This window comes from Megalops cyprinoides, chromosome 21 (assembly GCF_013368585.1).
Source record: "Megalops cyprinoides isolate fMegCyp1 chromosome 21, fMegCyp1.pri, whole genome shotgun sequence".
Classification (NCBI taxonomy): domain Eukaryota; kingdom Metazoa; phylum Chordata; class Actinopteri; order Elopiformes; family Megalopidae; genus Megalops; species Megalops cyprinoides.
In genome coordinates this window covers 8,370,001-8,391,120 of record NC_050603.1, presented here as the reverse complement: position 1 = coordinate 8,391,120, position 21,120 = coordinate 8,370,001, and the positions used below count along the sequence as shown (strand labels likewise).

Below are 21,120 nucleotides of genomic sequence, written 5' to 3'. Positions count from 1 at the left end.
AAGCTGTCTACAGAGCACCGGAGTTACAAAGTAGCCTGGAACACACCCCATGGGAGTCAGCCCTGCGAAACCCGCCTATTCTCACACACGTAGGTGCGATTACTACATCGACGGCATTCTTAATGGGACGGCATTATTTTCAAATACATTATCAGGTGTTTTTTTAGAACAGGATTCTATCACTTAAACACCAATTATGCACCTTATTATAATTATGCAACTATCTCCAAATTGTGATTTTCTTGAATTCAAATTTACATTTCTAAAGAGCTGATGTTTCACAGCACAGAAAGCGTTGAAACGCCATACATTAATCATGTTCTTCTGTGAAAAGGGCTAACTTGCACCATATCCCTCAGCTTAACTACCAAACCTCAAGATGTTGAAACCGCTCAAAGCAACCCAGTGTTTCACATTATGTAAACTAATGCCTTTTCACCACGCAGAAATCAAGACTTTCATGAAAGATAGGAATAAACGGTCGATTAATTCAAAGAGTTTAAATAAAAGATGATCTATTTTAAAGTTATTTAAGATTAGAATTAGGCTGATCCCTAATCACGAAGACAAGTTTCAAAAACATCATAAAAGCACAACACATCTTTACATTTTCAATGGAAAATTATTAAAAATATACAATCTAAACATTTTCTGTGAATTCAAAACATATTACACTTGTGGAATATGTACAAGTCTGTAAAATGTATTTATAAAATGTGAAATCATCCTAAACGCTACGTTTAGTCAACTTCATATCTGTATCGAATGTTGTCCCAAAATCGTTTTAAGGTTTTGCTGGCACCAGCTAGGCTGCATCATTACGTCATTACATCCCCAACGACGTCACAAAGTTGCGTCGGAACGTGAATTGCAAAAAAATATATTCCAATGTGTAAAATTTATATTTTGCCTTTCTCATTTTTACTGTCACAACTGTCTTGTCTTTCCAAAAGGCAATGAACATTAATTCCATGTTTTAATGGTGGAGGTGATGGGGGGAACTGGTGCAGGTATCTTGGTACTCATTCCAGCAGAGATTTCCCTTTGGGAAATGGGCTGCAGAATAGCGAGCCATTTCATTAACTACTGCTGACGAGGCCATCAACATCTCACAGCCGCCTGCAGCAACGTATAGTTTACTACTCCACATTTAGTACTTGTATCAGGACCCATACACCAGCACCTCTCAGGACTGATTCTGGTACATGTCTCATGTGTCCATGTCATAGTGAGAAATATATGAAGCATGACGCGTGGATTTTGTCGAAAGGCTAGGCGTTGTGGGATCTTAACTGAAATTACAATCAAGATTTAGAGAGGAAATATGTTAATGAAGATTTATACAAATGTATATACAGTTAATAAGGTTTAAACATTACACAAACCAGGTATGACGAGCTAGTGGGTGCCTGAAACTGCCCAGTCTCGTTGGGATAAGTTAAGGTCCCATTTTCTTAACCCTTCTCATAGCGCCCTCTGGAGGAGCTTGAGGAGGACTGCATGGGATCATTCAGTGGGAGCTCATATCAGAACCACACCTGGAACCTGTTGGCTTCTTCCCCTACCCCGGACTGCTGACATCACTTGGGGCTTGATAATTTAGCTTTCAAAATTGGGGAGAAAAATAACCAAAAGCACTGGGCATTTAAATTTAAAAAACAGAATGAGCCATGGAGGTGCCAAGGCCCAACCCATCCATCCTTCATCATTTTAAGCATATTGTACTTCTTCACCATCTGCCTTCCAGCACAATGTGCCCCCGTCCCTGCATAAGTATAAGTATAAACATAAGTATAAGCAGTCATTCTCTGCAAGTCACAAAAACACTTGCAAAAACGGGCCTGTCATTAATGACATTGATTGACAAAATGAAGCCAAGTTATTCCATCACAAACTGCACAAGCATGATTCCAAAGCAGTATTATTTCACATTTGCTTTGTGTAACTTTTCCCTGCTTTTTAATCTTACCATTTGGAGAGGAAGTGATTTCTCCAACTTTATATGTCACAAAATGGCCGTAATATAAATAAACTCCCACAGTTCCTCTTACTAACAAAATTTTTAAAAATATTTTGGCCCCGAATAGACAGTGTGCTTTCAAACATATTAAAAAGGTTTCCCTTAGACTCTGGGTTTTATGTTTCAACATATATATTTCCACAAGGGAGTAGACCACATTTTACACTCACAGGTAGTTAGACAGTTAAGCTGGCACACGGCCTACAGACAGCTGGTGACAAACAGATAAGCATAGACCCAAAAGCGAGTAGACAGACACAGGCAAGAAACCCGACATGACTGCATGGTTACAGATGAGACATACAGTTTCACAGTTTGAATATTTTTATTCCAAAAGTGTTTGTGTGTCTATAAGTTTAACATCATGGTGTTGTGATGGGGAGTACACAATCACCCCACATCTTGTCTCCGACATCCAACCCTCCCAACCCCAAAAGATCTGTCCCCCCTCCTCCTGACCTCTTCACGTCAATAGCAACAATAATAATAACAACAATATAATCATGATAATATTCATAATCATGGTTTTTAATAATCCATTTAGCACTAGTATAGAAATTTTAAAAAATAAAGAAAAAAGATGATTGAAAAAATGTATCTTTTTCTGTTAAAGAACAACCCCCTCTTCTCCCTCTCTCTCTCTCTCTCTCTCTCTCTCTCTCTCTCTGTCCATCCTAACCCTCTCCTACACACATTCAGAAGAGTCCTGACAATTAGAATCACAACAATAAATCACAGTTGTATCTGTCTGGATACCCCACTCTGCTAAAGTGCTATCCTCGGCTTGCCTGTGTGAGGTGTAGTCAGTGTTGGGTTCTGTTGATTTCTACGTTGATAATTGGGGTCTTTTGGTGCTGCTGTTATTATTTTATACAGTGTATTAGTTCAGGGACAGAACTGATCCATGCTGTGAATACACTGTCTAGTTTTTATCTGTCTGAGTCCTATATGCTTTTTCATATATGCTCACCCATCAAGCTGTTTATGTTTACATACAGCACCCCAGGAGCATTCTATGACCATACATAGAGCATTTCACTATTTAATGTCGGTGTACATTATTCTGTATTTTGTTGGTAGACTAGCAGCGGTGGCGGTGGTAAGGGTCAAGTCAGCACATTAAAAATTCAGCTGAGGGAGCTCTTAGTTTTGTTTTAACATTGTTCAGTGAAAAAGAGTTCCATGAAACTATATTTAGTCAGTTTTGAAGAGAAGGGGGAATTCAAAGGGGTTGACAAATAAAATGAAATACTGTTGCATCAAGAAATAGGTTTAGAATTCTTTTCTTCTTTGCTTTGTGGCATCAGTGACCAGGTGACCAAAGATAAAGAAAAACGGCTCATTACATATCATTATATTTTTGACAGTATGAAGCCAGGCCATAGAGAAAGCTTCGAACAATGCATGACTCGGGACAGTTTGTATTTTTTTGTGGAAATCTCTAGCACAGCCTTCAGAATTTAGAGTAGGGGAAGGGAATGGATCCAGTGGTCAGTTCACTTGTACGTTTGTCTTCCACATGTCATTTTATTATATCTTTTGTGCTGCTACTTTAAAATATTACCACGTTTAAAACACAATAAAGGGAGTCCTTTCACCAAGCTGCTCATTTCAGTTTTAATATATCTGCAGGTTATAGTCAGTCTATATTTTATCTTTATATAGTGTCTCTCCCTTTTTTCAGATTCACTTTTCAGGCACACTGGCATTGCATATTACTGTATCCCTTGAAAAAGTAATATATGTCAATATATAAAACCCTAAATACAAGGAATGAATGTTAATGTAACATTTATGGAATATTCTGCAAAGCATGTTCATGATTACTACTTCCCTATTATCAATTCCATGGATAGATTGTAGAGTATAATTTGCAATATATCTGAGTTATAAACAAACAGAAAAGAGAGCCATCACTATATTTGCCATGGGAGAATTGTATTGATTCTACAGGTGCGGGTTTCTCTCACTCAAATAGCCTTCATAAGATATGTGAGTGAACAGAGGCCAATGCTGCTGGATGAAGTCAGCAAGGAGGACAGGCATTACAAACGAATGCCTATCTGTGTGCAAGGAAAGGCATTTCTTGTCCTGTCCCTGATCTTATGAACCCTATTTGAGTCAGAAAAACTGCTGAATGCATCAGTTGCAAATACAAAGGTTGCACTCTTCATTTTTGAGGGACATCATGGCCTTTCCTCTACATTTGTGCACTCTTTATAAAAGCCTCATTGTTTTTAGTGTTTTTGTTGATCATCAGTACTATCCTGCTGCTTCCTAAGCATGCTGATGTTTTTCAGTTCTTCTAGAGCAGAGCAAAGCTTGAGATAAGATGAACTCCTATTTTGATTCGGAGGCCAAATCTGCATACAACTACAGAAGTGAAAGTAACCTTGGTAGCTAATTTGATTGAAGGGATCCGATTGAATTCAAGTGCAAACATAAGCAGGATCTAGCACATCACAGCCAGTGCAACACTGAGTTAGTAGCTTGGCCTGTTTTGGACATGGGTTCCGGGAGGAGCACATGATCTACACCCAAAACGATGCAAATTAAATAATTTCATTGTACATAATAAAATATATGCATAAACTTACATATTTGAAAACAGCTATAATTAGTACATTTCCTAACATATATTATGTATTTTTCATATATTTCATATATTACTTTTTGTAAGGGATTATAGCATACCTTCATTTCAAAGTTATTTTACAAAATGTCCAGAAATAAGATACAGATCACTTATAACAACTTTGCATGTAGCAAATGATCAAAACAAAGATTTGTTCTTATATCCGACAACCACTGACCAGAATTTTGCCCATTTTCGTTCGTTGTGTAACATGATCAGTTAAGTTGGGTTTGTGATTCGAGATTTAACTTTTGGATAGACTGCTTGGAGCACTTCAGAAAAGTAATCACTTGCACTCTGGCAACAGAGTATATTCCTACACACACATACACACACTTACACACACACTGTTCCAATGCACAAATTCTACTGGTACCACAACCGAATGTGTATGAGTCGGTTTTGTGTGTGTAAATGCCTTGTTTATGCATGTAGTAGAAGCGTGAGTATCAGTGAGCTTCAGGCAAGCCCTTCTCAGACCTCATTGAGCCCGTACTGTGGCAGTCCAACAAGAAACAAGAGCTTTGAGGGGAGCAGACAGGCTGACGGCTGTTCACAGCTGAAGTCTCTGCGTTCTTCCTCATACCAACCGGTCCCAAGTCTATGTAGTCCTAAAAGAAACAAACTGAGAAAGACAGAAAGAAAAAAAAAATCCAGTCCGGGTTTTCTTTGTTGCCCTTTTTTTTGAATGTATCTGATCACCTTAACCTTCTGCTCCTTCAGTTCCTCAAGGAGGGAAGTGCATTCCTTCTATATCCAGAGTTTCTATGCTGCAGAGTGATGAATTACCACTCTAAGAATCTCTGTGGTCCTTTGAGTCCAGAAAAAGAGCTAATTTCCTTCCTGCAGCTTAAGGTGATGCAGGGACAGAGAGTGAAAACCACATCAAGTGTATCGTGTCTGTACCACTTCACTGGCAGATCCCACCCATGCTAAGATGGTTGGAACCCTCAGCGCTGAGATGGCTGCTTGTAGAGAGCAGAGAGTCTCAGCGAATGAAGTGGTGCTACGTCGCGCGCCATTCAGGAGATGCGCTGTGGTTTTCAGAAACGGCTATCTTCCACGGCGGGGAGGTGGCGAACTGTGAGGAGGAGGGGAGCAGAGGCTGTGGCTGAGTGGGAGTCGATCCAGCATGGAAAGGGTTAAATTTCGCTCTTTCTCTCTCAACATCTGACCGTCTGAAGGCCCTCTGAACTCCTGCAGCTCTGAATGCAGGTATCTCTGACCCTCAGTGGCATTTTCTCTCTCTTCCTCTTCCTCGTCCGGCTCTGGGACACCCCCTCCAAAAAACACAGGGGCATGTAGTCCCTCCTAAATTAGAGTGTGCCTCTGCAAAGCCCCTTGCCTGTGGCCTCTGCCCCCCTCCCCCAGTTCTATTCCCCCAGTAGGTCTGCACTGGCGCTGGTCTTTGCGGGGGGCAGGGGGCGTGGCGGGGGGGTTAGTTTCCGCCGCCGCGGGCTCGGCCCCCCGCCCCCCTCGCTGTCTGTGTTGGAGGCAGAGGGGGGGGGCGGCGGGGGGAGGCGGGAGGAGGGGGTCATCCTGCAGGAAGCAGGCCTCAAGCTCTGGATGCGCCGGCACTCCTGGCATATTCGCACGTGCGTGCAACCGCGGGGGGGCGCAGCGGAGGGCGGGGGGGTGGTGTTGGCCCCCAGCGGGTCCTCCAGCAGGCGCTGCGGCCCCGGGCCCAGGTCCGAGGGGCCTCCGCCTACCCCGGCGGCCCCCGTCAGGGGTCCCGAGCCGCTGTAGAGCTTGCCGTTGCTGAGCCGCATCTCCCGGACCAGTCGCAGCGGGCGCGGGGCCCCCAGCGAGAGGCGCGCGGGGTGGTGGGGGCCCCCGGGTCCCGCCAGGTGCCGCCGTCGCCGGGATCGAGACGTCTTCTTACAGGAGACGGCGTTACAGAGCTCTGTCAGCATCTCCTGGCAAACCGACACCTGAGAGGGAGAGTGAGAGGGATGACTTCCATCCAAAGGTACAGTGAGACACACACACACTCAATAGCTAAAGCAGTGCAAACACACACAGGCAGCATGCATGATTGAGTACCAAATCACAGCATTACAATCACTACTTATTTTACTTTTTCCAGATCCAGTTCTCTCATTTAATCAATTAACCTGAAGAATTAGGCCATACTGAAAGAGCTGACTGACACTTAGGACACCAGGGAAACCCCTAATCTATGCAATAAGCCCCAAAGGCTATCAAATGACCACAGAGAGCAAACAGTTTCATTTAATGTCTCATCTGAAAGATGGCATCTCGTTTAACACAGTGTCCCCATCACTGGATTACTGTGTGGTTAAGAGGAAGAAGAAAGAAGAATGCCTCCTACTGGCCCATCAACATCACTTCCAGCAGCAACCTGATTGTTCCAATGGATCTCCCATTCAGATACTAACCAAGACCAACTTAGTTTCAGGAATCTAGTAGGAGAGAGTTGTAAGGCAGTTTGGCTCCTGGCATAACAACACACTCTGCATTCCGGTCATTACCGTGCAGTGGCTCTCCTCCATGAGCTCAGATAATCAAGAAGTGACTGCAGTTTGTATTCACTGATTCAGTTCCACTAACTCCAGCACACCATGCTCACTACACTACACCTAAAAATGCAGGATCATTCATATGGATACAGCAACACCACTGTGAGACACAGCATCATTCACACTGAAACAGCACCAGTGAGAGACACATAGCATCATTCAAACAGATACAGCAACACCACCGTGAGAAACACAGTATCATTCACACAGATACAGAAACACCAACATGAGACACAGCATCATTCACACAGATACAGCAACACCACCGTGAGACACACACATCATTCACACAGCTACAGAAACACCACTGTGAGACACCCAACAGCACTCAGACACAAACAGAACAGTACGGCCCCTACAGGTGTGCACAGAGAAACACGGACAGGTTAAGAACTGGTGCGTCGCCATAGTGACCTACTGGGGAGTGGCTGTGATTTCGGCCAGGGCAGACGTGAGGGCGTACCTCGTCCGTCTCGGCCGAGCGCCGCGTGGACCACACAAACTCCATGATGGCCACGAACACGGCGATGATCAGACCGCAGATTAGAACCACGAATATGCCCCCGATATTCTCCATTCCCAGACCTGAGGGACGCATACCAGCATGTACAGCAAAAAATGAAACTAGGGAAATTGTCAGGCAGAACATGAAAGAACCTGTAAATCTGTCTTTCGGGAAATGTCAAGATCAAAGGAGAAATTCATGTAGTACAATTAAAAAAAAACTTTTAATTTCTCACTGGTCACATTCGAATATGCCCCCGATATTCTCCATTCCCAGACCTGAGGGATGCATACCAGCACATGTACAGCACCCACAAAGAGTTAACAATCACTAGTCTAGTGGTAAGGTCCTGCAGCTCAGAGGTTGCCAGCTCAAGTCCCTGCCCAGGCATTGCTGTTGCATCATTGGGCAAGGTACTTAACCCGAGTTGTCTTAATAAAATTCCAGCTGTATAAATGGATTATATGTAAAAATAGTAGATTATGTAAATTTCTCTGGATAAGAGCATCTGCTAAGCAACTAAATGTAATGGAAGACACGTTCCTTTCAGGCAGCAGTGTAGCACAATGGTTAGGAGCAGGGAACTTAACCGAAAGGTTGCTGATTCAATTGCCCACTGGGCACTGCTGCTGTATCCTTAGGCAATGTACTCAATCCAGAATTGCCTCAGTAAATATCCAGCTGTATAAATGGATAAAACTATAACCCATGTAAGTCGGTCTGGGTAAGAGAATCTGCAAAATGACAATAATGTAATGTAATGTCAGTGTAAATAATACACCTTCCGTACTCTCTCTCTCTCTGGTGCCGAAGCGTAGAGGCAGCATGAAACAGAATACATAATATTTTCATACATTCTACATTAACAGCTCATTGTTACATCCAGGCCCTCAAATTTTATGCATGACTCATGAATTGTATCTCACCTCATGAGCAGAACATGCCTTCTTTAAACTATACTGTATGTTTAAAAGACAGTGATTCCCCTGATTTTCCCTGTTCGCATTCCACTCATATCTGCAAGTTACAATTCTGCAAATGTAGTCATCTGCCCTAAGCAGGGTACTACAGGACAAATCATATACCCTACATAGGACACTCCAAGGTCAGTCACCTGTCCTAAGCAGGGCACTACAGTATACAGCACATACCCTACATAGGGTACTCCAAGGTCAGTCGGTTACCCTAAATAGGGCACTCCAAGGTCAGTAACCTGCACTCAGCAGGGAATTACAAGACAAGTCCCATACCCTACATAGGGCACTCCAAGGTCAATCATTTGTCCTAAACAGGGGACTCCAAGGTCAGTCGGTTGCCCTAAGCAGGGCACTCCAAGGTGAGTCACCTGCCTTAAGTGCACTACAGGTTAAGCCCCAGTTTCCCTGCAGAACACTGACCCTTGGCTCGATGGTCCTCCTCTTTGGGACACTGCCCCCCTTCCCACCAGCGTCTCTTCAGGATCTCCAGCCGGTTGTTCTCCTGGAGCTGCAGGATGGCCAGCGTGATCTCGTCTCTGAACGGAGAGCCTGAGGGAGCGGTGAGAGCAGAGCAGGGTGAGCCGTCTGGGCGCGGAGCCCGTGAGCTCGGAGCTGTGGGGTCGGTTAGCTTCAGTTCCTGCTGCAGCAGGGTATGGGAGCTGTCTGGCTCAGTCATGGGCACTAAACAAGGGGCGGCAGTATAGCATAGTGGTAAGGAGCAGGGCTTGTGGTTGCTGGTTCAATTCCCTGTTGGGGAACTGCTGCTGTACGCTTGGACAAGGCATTGCCCAGAATTACCTCAGCAAATATCCAGCTGTTTGAATGGATAACACGTATAAATTGTAACCTGTGTAAGCTGCTCTGGATAACAGCATCTCCTGAGTGGCAATAATGGAATGTAAAGCAGCACCTCTCCAGTCCTCCCACAGAAAGGAAGCTAAAATAAAGGCAACACAACGCAGAGGAGGGTAATAGTTGTACCCGGTTTTGTTTTGTGTGGAAAAAACATGAAACCAGGGAAACTGTCAGGCAGAACGTAAAAGAACCAGTAAATCTGTCTTTCGGGAAATGTCAAGATCAAAGGAGAAATTCATTTAGTACAATAAAAAAAAAAAACTTTTAATTTCTCACTGGTCACATTCAAGTGTAGCTGGAGTTTTATATCTTGCCAGATTGGACACTGTCCTGCTCTGCTGTAGTTTATCCCTCAAGCTTTGCATGTGGATCTAAGCCTGAACCCGTTCCAGCTGCCGTGGAGGCCAGCTGCCCCTCACTTTGCTCTCAGTCCTCTCCTACATGCCAGCTCTTTAGAGAGCCCAGCAGATTAGCGTTTGCAAATTTCATCCGTGTCACAAGACAAGCCTCCTCTTTAACCAAACAATGCGGGGCTCAGATCTCATCCTGCAGATCCCCCAGCCTGCATAAATCGGCTGTCAGTTATTCAGTTCCTGTATCGCCTCCATCCCTCCGCCACCATCCCCCCCCAAAATCCCCCGGAATCCTCCACTCACCCAGCGGCATGCCGATACCGTAGCCCTTGGTGTCCAGCAGGCCGCCGATCTGGGTGAGGTTGCAGTTGAGGCGGCGGTGGTACTCGTTCATGGTGCTCTCCAGCAGGAAGGCGTACTTGGAGTTGAGGACCCGGGCTATGCCCTCCTCCGTGCTCTTCACGAACACGCTGGGCTGCTTGGAGTTCATGTAGTTCCACATGCGCTGGTAGGTCTGGTACCGGGAGTTCTGGGAAAAGAGACAGGTGGGTGGGTGGAAAGAAAAGAGAAGGAGAGCAGAGGAGGGACAATGAAGCAGAGGGAAAGGGTAATTTGATCTCTTGGCAATAAATGTCGGGGGAATCATTACACAAATGATTCAAACTGAATCATGAGTTTGAGTCATTTGAATGACTCAAATCATTGAGTCAAAACAACACAGTGGGAGAACATCAAAGAAGGTAGGAAACAACATACTATCAAAGAAAAAACAACTACAAAGAGAATATATTTACAACCTTTTCAATGAAAGCAGACTGAGGCAACTCAGATATACTTGGGTACGCAAACACCGACAGAGAAAGGTGTAAACGAAGATGCAGAACACCTTACAGAAGCAAACACAGGCATTCAATAACTTAACATGAATAAATGGCCAAATTCTCCCCCATCAGAGCACCCCAAATACAGATTAAGGCAGACACACAGAATCTGAAATGGTTAGCTCTACTCACAAACCTACTCACAGAGACACAAATACAGAACACATGGTATTTATTTTTAAATGAATCTATAGTTTGAATTTGCTTAAAATGAGCAAGATTTTTTGGAGGTTAAGATGTAAAAATTATTCTGCCAAGTTCAGACCTACGCCTGCTGTGCTTTGGCACTATGTTACAAAGAGCTCTACATTACTTTATTATATCAAATTATGTGACTTGATTAGCAAGAAAATTAACTGTTGATTGGTTCATTGATTGAGTGACAGTTTGAAAGGATCTTAAATTATGTCTAAACTGTAATTATTTCGAAATTAACGGACTATTTCATTTAATGTCATGTTTATGTAGGTTATTAATTCAGACTGAGGAAATGAATTCCTCCTGACAAATCACTTTTGGTTTGGCCAAATCTAGAATTTGACCTGAAGCGTACATTCTCCCCAAACCTACACACACATCAACTGCAGCTACATAGCTGCAAGTGTACACACAGACCACACTTGGGTGAATTAGAGGAGAATCAGAGTGCATTTTATACATGAAAACAAGCAAAGACTGAGCCCATGACCCATGCTGATTCCTCAGTCACCACCAACAACCATCTACCAATTCCCACACAGACACGGACCATACCATGAAAAAGGTCATAGTGCTCCCCCCGTGTATGGTGCCGTACTGGATGTTGGTCTGGTCCGCCAGGTCGTCCGGTGATTCGATGGGCACCTCCATTCTCTGCACGGTCAGGAAGGCGGCCAGGTTGGCCGTGTAGGAAGAGATGATGATGAGAGTGAAGGCCCACCTGAGACAGGTCGGGAAAGAGTCAGTTTACACATGCCCATATGTGGTGGAGTGTGTAGAGGGGGTTGTCATGAGCTGTATTGCAGAATGTGATCTGGTACACAACATATTGCTATCGGAAAACTGGACCCATACATTTAAATATATTTATTCAGCTAAAAATATAGATATTCTCTAAAATATATGTGCGATATTTTTTTCATATTGGGGAAGAAATCAGAAAGCCAGTGTTGAGAATGCTGTGTTGAAACATATTCAAGGCTGCTGGTTTTACTAGTGGTGCTCCCAGAAAGCGGGAGAGGGAAGTGGGCATGGCATTCCCAGAAAGCGGGAGAGGGAAGTGGGCATGGCATTCCCAGAAAGCAGGATAGGGCGGCAGGGGCGGGCGTGGCACTCACCAGACCCCGCTGACGCAGCGGGTGGACAGGGCCCGGGGCATGATCTCGGAGCCCTGCTGCATGAAGCCCCCGATGGGGAACCACAGGCTGTTGCCCAGGGTGTACTGGTTCTCCAGCATGTCCCTGCGCTCCCGCAGGCACGGGTGCGGGTTGTACCACTCGTAGGGGCTCATCCTGAGGGACACAACGGGGGGGTGGGGGGGGGGTGGAGGGGGGGGGGTTAGAGTGAGATGGTACTGCCCGTTACCGTCAGCCTGAAGAGGCCCATATGCTCATGCTGCCAATTACCAACACAGCATGACAGTGTTAATGATACAACAAGACAGATGGGAATCTACTGGCTGGGGGCTTTCCAGGGAGGCAGAGGAGGGATATCCTCCTAAAAGTAGATTTTAAATTAAATTTTTTTAAAAAATTGAAAAACCTCATTATTAAAGTGATTCTAGCATGGGCTTCGAAATTTCCTAAAAGTACAGGTCAAATTACACATTAGTGGCATGCCTCATTCATACAGATTAACAGATTTAATACCTTTTTTTTTTTTTTTTTTGAAAGATTCACAAGTAAACAAACATGCAGCCCAATGACTTCTACTTCCCAGGACATTCAATCACTTTATCAACAGCACAGGAGTCAGCAAAGGTTCCACCACTATATCCAATAGGGAGATTATCCTTATCCCCAGCCTCTGTGAAAACTCAGCATCTCTCCAGCGGGAGACAACTGAGGAGGTCACCTCTGTGCTACAGTATACGTCTGAGCAAAGTTTCTCCCAACCTCAGCCCTGTGACAGGCTGGTAAGAGTGTAAAAGGCATTTAACTTATATCCTGATTGTCATTCTGCATTGCAAATAAGAAACAACAGAAGATTATTTCCCGTTGTCTGAATTGACAGGACAGCTGCATGCCAGCACAGCTGTGACAGATGCTATAAATATCTCTGAAATGTTGTTAAATCCTTCTAAGCTTTTATGTCTATGTTCAGGGAATCACATAAATTTAACTACTGTCATAACTGCCTTGAATTAGACAATGTGTGCTTAAACAATGAAAGAGCATCTCTATCTTTCTCTGTCTCCATCTAAACCACAGGATCTTTGCTCACCTGCTATGCCAATGACCTGAAAAGGCCACTTCCAGATAGACAATTACCATGCACTACAGTGCAGAATAGTTCAGTAAAAACTTAAACCCCTAGACCCCTGCTGTTACTGTTGACAATGTAATTGAATGTAATTCAAATGAATGTAAATTGATTTTTTATAGTCTATTTATTTAAATTGCAGCTTATTGTAGCAGTAGCAGGGTATCTTTCTCTCTCTCTCTCTCTCTCTCTCTCAACTTAGTTCAATTTGCTTAACTGGCCTGACAAACGTGTTCAGTTCACCAAAGCAGGTACATAGGAAATGGCAGTAATACTCATACAGCACAAGTGAACAATAACAACAGCTAAAAAAAAAAAAATTGCCTCAACAAAAAAATCATTACAAAAAATTAATGGAAAAAAATAAATGCTTAAATCATATAAACTGCAATTAGAACAACTGCTATTTAATAATATGATGTCATATTCATAACCTAATGTGTTTATGGTGTAAATGAGGCATTTTTGTGTCACACTCTGTCCCTCGTAGCTTGTACCTCAGCCACAGCATCGCTTGCTGCCAGCATAGTGTACCTCTGCCCCTCTCCTACGAGGACGGGCAATTTGTCTATGTCAGGCTGGACAGGGAACTCTGGATGGATTTGTGTTATTTTTGGGAAGTGTCTCCTACTTCCCGGCACTTTTCCCATTATGCGAGGAAGCGCAGCTCTGTCTTGACCTTGTGTTTTGGTGACTGGGACATGAGCACAGCCTGTACTCTCTGTGTGCCCAGGGTTTTCGTGTGTCGGTTAGCCTCCGTGACCAGGGTGTGCTCACCGGCTCAGTAATTTGTCAAAATAATTTTCAACAGCGTTCTCCGTGGACAGACAATATGCTACAGCGTGGGGTCTTTTTTGGTTGTTTTTGATTTGCTTTGTGCTTTTGTGAGTGTCTGAGTGAGTGATGTCATTTTCTTTGTTCAGGGGCGTAATTTGGTAGACTGATTGCCTGGGTTGAGATGGTGCTATTACGAACCTGGTAAGTGTCAATGGGGATAAGTGCAGGAAGATGCATGACTTGCTGACTGAGGGGAGTTTTCTGGGCTCTTGGCACTGCAGGGCTTTTTGGCAACAGGAGTAGGTGTAAGTATTGCCTTTATGCATGCGTGTTTGGTGTTACCTGGCAGCAAGGAAGAGAACACAGCTGACGGTCAGGTAGGCCAGCAGCATGAAGAGCCAGACAGCTGGGGAGAATGGATCCAGGAAGGAGAAATAGCCTGGTTTCCGCCCCTGAGAAATCAGACAGAGGGGACAGAAATACAAACGCGGCCATCAGCCTGCGCTGTTGCAATTCCGTTAAGGGCCACAAGGGGGAAGCATCTCAGCACTATAAACTGCTACATACAGTTCATATCATTCACTTCTTGGTCTGAGAACTGAACATTTTCAGGAAATTACCAGAGTAAAGTTATACCATGTACGCTAGTCTAGCAATGCTAACTTGTCCCGCACTTCCTCTGTCCTCTCCTGTCATTAGTTCTTACCAGCTGGACTCGGTAGAGGATGCTGATGCCAAGTGACATGAAGGGTTTGGAGAAGTCGATGACTTTCTCCCGCTCCGACGTGATGGTGAAAGCTGCTACTGCCAGGTCTGCTTTCTGGAGGGGGCAGATGGGGGCAGAAAAGAAAACCAGAATTGAAAAGATCAGTGGAAGCAAGCCAGCAGGGGGGGGCAAGAAAGAGGAGCAAGGGAACTTTCCAGAGAGATGCAAAGCAGGAGAGAGAGAAAGAGAGCAGGGAAGACAGATGGCGAGAGAGAGTCATCCGAGCTCTGTGTGTGTGTGTGTGTGTGTGTGTGTGTGTGTGTGTGTGTGTGTGTGTGTGTGTGTGTGTATATGTGTGTGTGTGTGTGTGTGCGTGTGTGCGTGTGTGTGTGTGTGTGTGCGTGTGTGTGTGTACGTGTGTGTGTGTGTGTGTGCGCGCACAGGGGGGAAGGAAACACACCCTAGATTCCACTCTGATGCTTTAATTACAGCCCAACTGATTAACAAGGGGGGGATCTCATTACTCGGCTCCATCAAGCACCACAAGGGGGGGGGCCACGCGGCAAGTGTCAGTCGCGCATGGGCGCCGCACAGGGAGGGTCGCTGTAATTGAAGTGTACCACAGGGCAATTAGTTACAAGGAGCCTCTCAACGCTCCGCTAAGTAGTCTTTCGTAGACCGGGGGGGCCCCGAACCGGTTTCTGCAGAGGGGCCTCATCGCGGGAAGTCTGAAAATGTGCAACTGTAAACTGTGGTGAAGAATGGCGCTCCCCCCCTGTGAGCGGATTGCAGTAATTACCCTGTTGATGAGCTCCCCGACCATTCCTGTCCAGGAGCCGTTGGGCTCGGGCGCCCCGTACAGCCCGTCGTCGACCAGCTTGATCTTGAAGGAGAACTTGAGGATGTCGGCGATCTCACGCAGCATGTCTACGCAGAAGCCCTCGTACTGGTCGTTGCCCTGGAAGTCCTGGTAGTTCGCCTTGCGCATGACGTAGGGGTTCTCCTGCAGAGGGAACACATGCATGCAGAGAGTAGGCGCCTGCCACGCACACACTCCCATGCTACCCGCATGGAAGAACCACACAACAAGGAGAGTCTGACCTCACCAACATGGCCGCCACACAGGGGGGGTCACCGCATTCTGTTGCCCTTACCAATATGGTGGTAACGATGAGTGTCTTGTTGGCCAACGTCTCGGACACATTGATGTCCAAAGAGGTGGAGTTCATGGCCAGTGTGTTGTTGGAATACCAAATCCCAATCTGCCAGTTTGGGGGGGGGGGAGACAGAAACATGGGGGAATAAGAGCGAGTGATAGAAAGAAGATTTTATCGCCCAGCATCTTCCCCCAAAAGCCCACATCAGTCACATCATCTCTCATGACCGCCTGTGATCCCTGACCTCTTTATGTCCTCCTCTGTGTTTCTCCAGAATCCGGAGGGTGTAGTTAGTCCTCTGGCCTTTGCTGTTGAACTCCACCCGCCCAGTCAAACCATCATGCTCCACCTGGGACGCAGAGAGAGGAGAGGGGAGAGGTTAGTTGGGGTCGCCCCTACAGGCTGGATGCTTGAGTGCGTTTGAAGAGAGGGGTGGTGATTTAAGGAACAGAGAGGCGTACGGGGAAAAAAAAAAATGAGAGAGGAATAAAAAGTGAACAGCCATAAACAAGAATGAAGCATGAAGAGAGAGGTATAGACAGGGAACTGACAAACCGGCCCTGTGAGTAATGGCGGGGAAATTGAGCGAAAGAATTGGCGAGAGACGAAAACAAAGACAATGACAGAACGAGCAAACAGAGCAATGAGAGAAAAAAAAATACAAACATGGTCAAAGAAAGACAGGGATGGGAGGAAAGGGGGTCTGACCGAGACAGAAGCAGTGGAGAGGGATTCTGAATCAGAATCACAGACGTCAAAAAGTGACGGCTGTAAAACCAGGGGTCTAGATGGACGGACAATATGGAGAGTAAGTGCAATTCCACAGAGATACCAGGGACAGACAGGAGCACAAAGGAACGCAAAGAAGGGAAATGCCAGAGCCTGACAAACACAAACACAAACACACACACATTTACACACACACACACACACACACACACACACACACAGCTAGACACACACATACAGCTAGACACACACATACAGCCAGACAACACAAACAGAACATCCATATCGGGTCATTTCAGGACAAGGAACACAAGCAGCCACGCCTTCCCCCCTGAAAAATTAATGAATGTTCTCAATATATGGTAAAATATAAAATCCAAACTATCGGAAATGATCTCAAAATATGTGGCACATTTAAAAATGCAACTGCATGCATAAATTGTAGAATATATTATAGAGGATTTAAGTTTCAATATATTTTGCAATAATTTAATTAAATATAAATAATTGAATGTGTGTGTTGAAATTGAAATTGTGTGTGTGTGTTTGAAATGACATATTTTTGATATATTTTTGTATATAAATGGATTTTTTTATTTTAGCATGTATTGCATTTTCGCGGGGAGGACGTGCGTGAGAGGAGCGTTGGGCCTGGAGACTGACCATGCGCAGGTAGTTCATGAGGCTGGTGCCGTGCTGCCAGATCTGAGGCGAGGTGCAGCTGAGCGGTTTAACCCCGATCTCCTGGCTGCGGTTCAGCTCCCGCACCGCGCCCACAACCACATGCACCGCGTCGAACATCAAGGCGGAGGACAGCTGCGAGAGGGGGGGGTCGACCGCAGACACGCCGGTCAGATCAAAGAGAGCGCCGACCCGCAGCCTCACTGAGTCATTTAGAAAGGCTAATCAGCGGGTCTGGCTCGCAGGGCGTCGGTACATATAGCTGATCAGACAGCACTCTGTACAGTCAGTGGCAGTGTAGCTATCCTACAGTCAGGAGGTACACTATACCACTGATTCTCAATCCTGCTCTTGGGGGCCCCCTGCTCTGTGCATATCCCATCTTTCCCTGCTCTACCTACCTGACTGAACTCATCAGTGGCACTTTTGATTAGCTGAGCCCACCTGATTTAATCAAGACCATGCACACTAATTTCAATCAGGTGTGTTTGGAGCAAGGATAGATAGAAGATATGCAGGACAGAGGGCCTCCAGGAGTAGGATTGAGTAACACTGTACTATACTGTCTGTATCAGTGATGGTTTAACACTCATCCAAACAGGAGATTTACTATAGTTTCTGTATCAGTGATGGTTTAACACTCATCCAAACAGGAGATTTACTATAGTGTCTGTATCAGTGATGGTTTTACACTCAGACAACACAGTAAGTTTGTGATTCCACTTTGTCATTGTAGCAGTCAGTGAGAGAGTGTACTGTGTTGCATGTACCACTGCGTCATTGTAGCAGTCAGTCACTCACTGCGGGCCCAGGGTAGGGGCTGAGATCACACCCCTCCTTCCAGGAGAGGTTGAGGCTCCTGATGAACTCGAGGTAAAATGGGTGGCTGGTGTTGAACATGGAAAAGCCCACGATGTTGGACTGCTCGTCCACGATGTCGTCTAACCTGAGAAGGGGGAAGTCCTGGGAGACAGGGGGAGAGGACAGTGCTGTATACAGAGGTATGTTTACGCCCTGCTCACCGAGAGAGGGAATGAGAAGTCAAGACAATGGAGAACATTTGGGAACGCTAACATTGCACTGACCAAAAGAGAAAGGAAGGGAAAGGGAGAGAGGGCCTGAGTCAATAATGTTTGCAGGCACACTAGCAGTGCCCTTGGAGGAAGAGGAAAGGTAGTGGGATGGGATATAGAGAGACGGTCTCGCAGAGAGCAATGATCCAGGATCCAAGCATGAAGAGACTGTTCTACCTCTCATATCATGTTATGACTATATTTCTATTATCCTTGATTCAAAATTGGACACCCACCACTTCTTCCCACCACTCAGTTCTACAAATCTCCTTGGTCATTGCTCTGGTGTAGACAGTGGGTGGTCAGGGAAGGGGGGCCTTACCATAGTGGTGAGGATGTACTTGTAAAAAGCTGATGTCATCCCCAGTTCTGATGCCTGATTGGTGCAAAAACGAGAAAGACAAACCTGAATGATTCCTTACTGCTTTTGTGCTGTATCTAGATCTATAATCTATGCTGAATATTTTACAGAGGATTAAATTCGATATTTACATCGACATTTTTGGACCATGTTCTATGCACGGCAATATCCATGTTTTGGACACTGATCAATTTTCTGGTTACTGATCAATTTCATCAGTTTTGATTACTGATCTATCTCCATCAGTCTGTCTCTGCCTCAGGTTGCAAAAAAAGAACATACGCCTTTCACAAAATCACAACGTCTACACAGTCATAAAATGACATTTCAGCTCTACCTCTAATTTTTCTATTTTTTCATTATACACAACATTAACATATGTTTAACGTATTAACACGTATTCTGTATTCCACAATGCAGAAAATATACAATGAGTTTTCACGAACTATAAATATGTTCCTTGCTAATTCTAATTCATAATCTATCATATCTTTCTTTTGTGTCAAGGATGGGTGCTGGTGCAGTTGCCGCGACCAGGGGCGAGGCTGACCTTTTTCAGGATGAGGTAGGAGATGGAGGCGTTGGCGTCGATGATGATGGTGGCCACCTTGTCGTCTCGGATCTCCTTCAGCAAGGGGGTGGGGTCCAGGCTGTCATCCAGCATCCGTACGGACAGCGTCTCCCTGGAGATGAGGAAACGTCTCACCAGCTCCTCCAACCGCAGCAGGCCTGGGGGATGAGGAAAAACAAGGTTTTCTTTCGGGAGGAGCAATAGGTAATGGAACCTGCTCTTAAATAAAGCTGTTAAAATGAACTGTAAGTGGAATTAAGACAATATGATCTAACAGCCATAAAAAAGGAGACAAAACTGCTGCACTTACGCATAACTGGCCAGTGAGCAATGTGGAAATCGTGGAAACCAGCCAAAACAGAAAAACAGATCAATGATTTTTTCCCCCATCACATCTATCTGAGCCCGCATTGAGAAATAAGAGCATTATGGTTTAAACATAACAAGGCAATGAAGGCTGCTTCCTACTGTAAGAGCTAAAGTGCTGGATGGTGTTCAGAGGATCTGTTTAATCTGGGCACCGCAGTCTGCCACAGCCAGCCAAGACAGCTGACCCTACTTGAGTGTAACAAAAAAAATACTTATTTTGTGATGATAAAGCTTTGACATTCAAAATATCCCAGAGGCTATCTTGTGATATTTATGGAGCGGCACACCACGGTCAAAAGGGCAGCTGTAACCCAGGGTCAGAATCATCTCCTGTCAAATAAACCCCGCGTTTTCCGCTGCAGACCCTAAAATAGCTCATTGAGAAGAAGCGTTAACAAATCCTTTCACAGCCAGCGCTGTTAGCTGGGTCAGAGCAACAGGGCACCTTGGATTGGAACTCCATCCAAAGCGAAGCCCACATACTAATCAAAAAATAGCAAACTAGCACTGAGCCTTTGGTACCCGTCCAAAACCTGAATCCACTATCAGTGCTGTGTGTTGGGTGGACGTGCCATGTGTACGAGCATGCAATATTACAGTGTTGTGTGTGTAACATATTTACTTTACAGCATCATTAATCCCTGTTGACAAAACAGACCAGAAAACAGAGGCTCATTTGCTCATTGCAAATTCCGTCTGAATAGATAAATACATGCGTGATAAAAGAGATATTCCGCTGAAATTTTTTAAAGCATTCAACATTTTTTTTTGCCTTGAACGCAAATATAGATGGAGGCATTTTGTAAAATATTCACTTTTTTATCAAACATATTCAAAGTCTTTGAATTCCTTATTTTTGCTTTCAGTGCCAAATTATAATTGCAAATGTCTAGTTGTCTCTGTGAATTGAACACGATCCAGGCAGAATTCCTAAATAAGTCCTTTCTGGTAGCACAAATCCACATTAGTCCATTTTTAATTGTAAGATTAATGCAAAATGACTGCAAACATGTGCTGTCCGTGAGCACATTAACACATTTCATACCTCATGAAAAGTACTGAGTACTCCATATTCAGATTCCCCTCTCCCTGGATTACTGAACGTCTTCTATGTACACTTAAATGAATTTCGTGAGTCCAAATATACATTCCCGCTAGAGCAACACAGATGGATGGAGCTGTGGGTTCAGCAAAGTGGTTCTGATGATTGTGCTTCAGGTTGGAAGCTGTTACTGTAGCAAAACTGTGCTTCTGGAGACAGCAAGACCACCAAGGAAAACCAGTCATTTGCAATCAAAATGTGGGACCCAAGCCGAAATGGAGCAGAACTAATTCAACATCTCTGCATTGGATATCTAGCATATATGTCAAACGCATTCATCCAGTGAATTCTTATTCATGTTTTGATGGGGTATCACTTCAGTATAATTGAGGGTGTCTAGCACATAGTAGACTAGGCAAGCACAGAGG

General features: G+C 44.8%; 1 protein-coding gene across 1 annotated transcript in view; it reads right to left on the bottom strand.

The window, feature by feature from the left end:
- Positions 1 to 4,848: 4,848 nt before the first annotated feature.
- Positions 4,849 to 21,120, bottom strand: part of LOC118796614 (glutamate receptor ionotropic, kainate 5-like) — a 42,032-nt gene continuing 25,760 nt past the window's right edge. The window contains exons 6-20 of the mRNA XM_036555604.1: positions 19,261 to 19,439; positions 18,672 to 18,725; positions 18,078 to 18,239; positions 17,259 to 17,411; positions 16,111 to 16,215; positions 15,864 to 15,971; positions 15,509 to 15,712; positions 14,710 to 14,823; positions 14,346 to 14,455; positions 12,083 to 12,256; positions 11,520 to 11,685; positions 10,189 to 10,414; positions 9,098 to 9,226; positions 7,614 to 7,780; positions 4,849 to 6,586 (exon numbers count right to left, since the gene is read on the bottom strand). Of these exons, the coding sequence (XP_036411497.1) occupies positions 6,029 to 6,586; positions 7,614 to 7,780; positions 9,098 to 9,226; positions 10,189 to 10,414; positions 11,520 to 11,685; positions 12,083 to 12,256; positions 14,346 to 14,455; positions 14,710 to 14,823; positions 15,509 to 15,712; positions 15,864 to 15,971; positions 16,111 to 16,215; positions 17,259 to 17,411; positions 18,078 to 18,239; positions 18,672 to 18,725; positions 19,261 to 19,439 (2,609 nt within the window). The 3' untranslated portion in view covers positions 4,849 to 6,028. The remainder of the gene's footprint in view (positions 6,587 to 7,613; positions 7,781 to 9,097; positions 9,227 to 10,188; positions 10,415 to 11,519; positions 11,686 to 12,082; positions 12,257 to 14,345; positions 14,456 to 14,709; positions 14,824 to 15,508; positions 15,713 to 15,863; positions 15,972 to 16,110; positions 16,216 to 17,258; positions 17,412 to 18,077; positions 18,240 to 18,671; positions 18,726 to 19,260; positions 19,440 to 21,120) is intronic.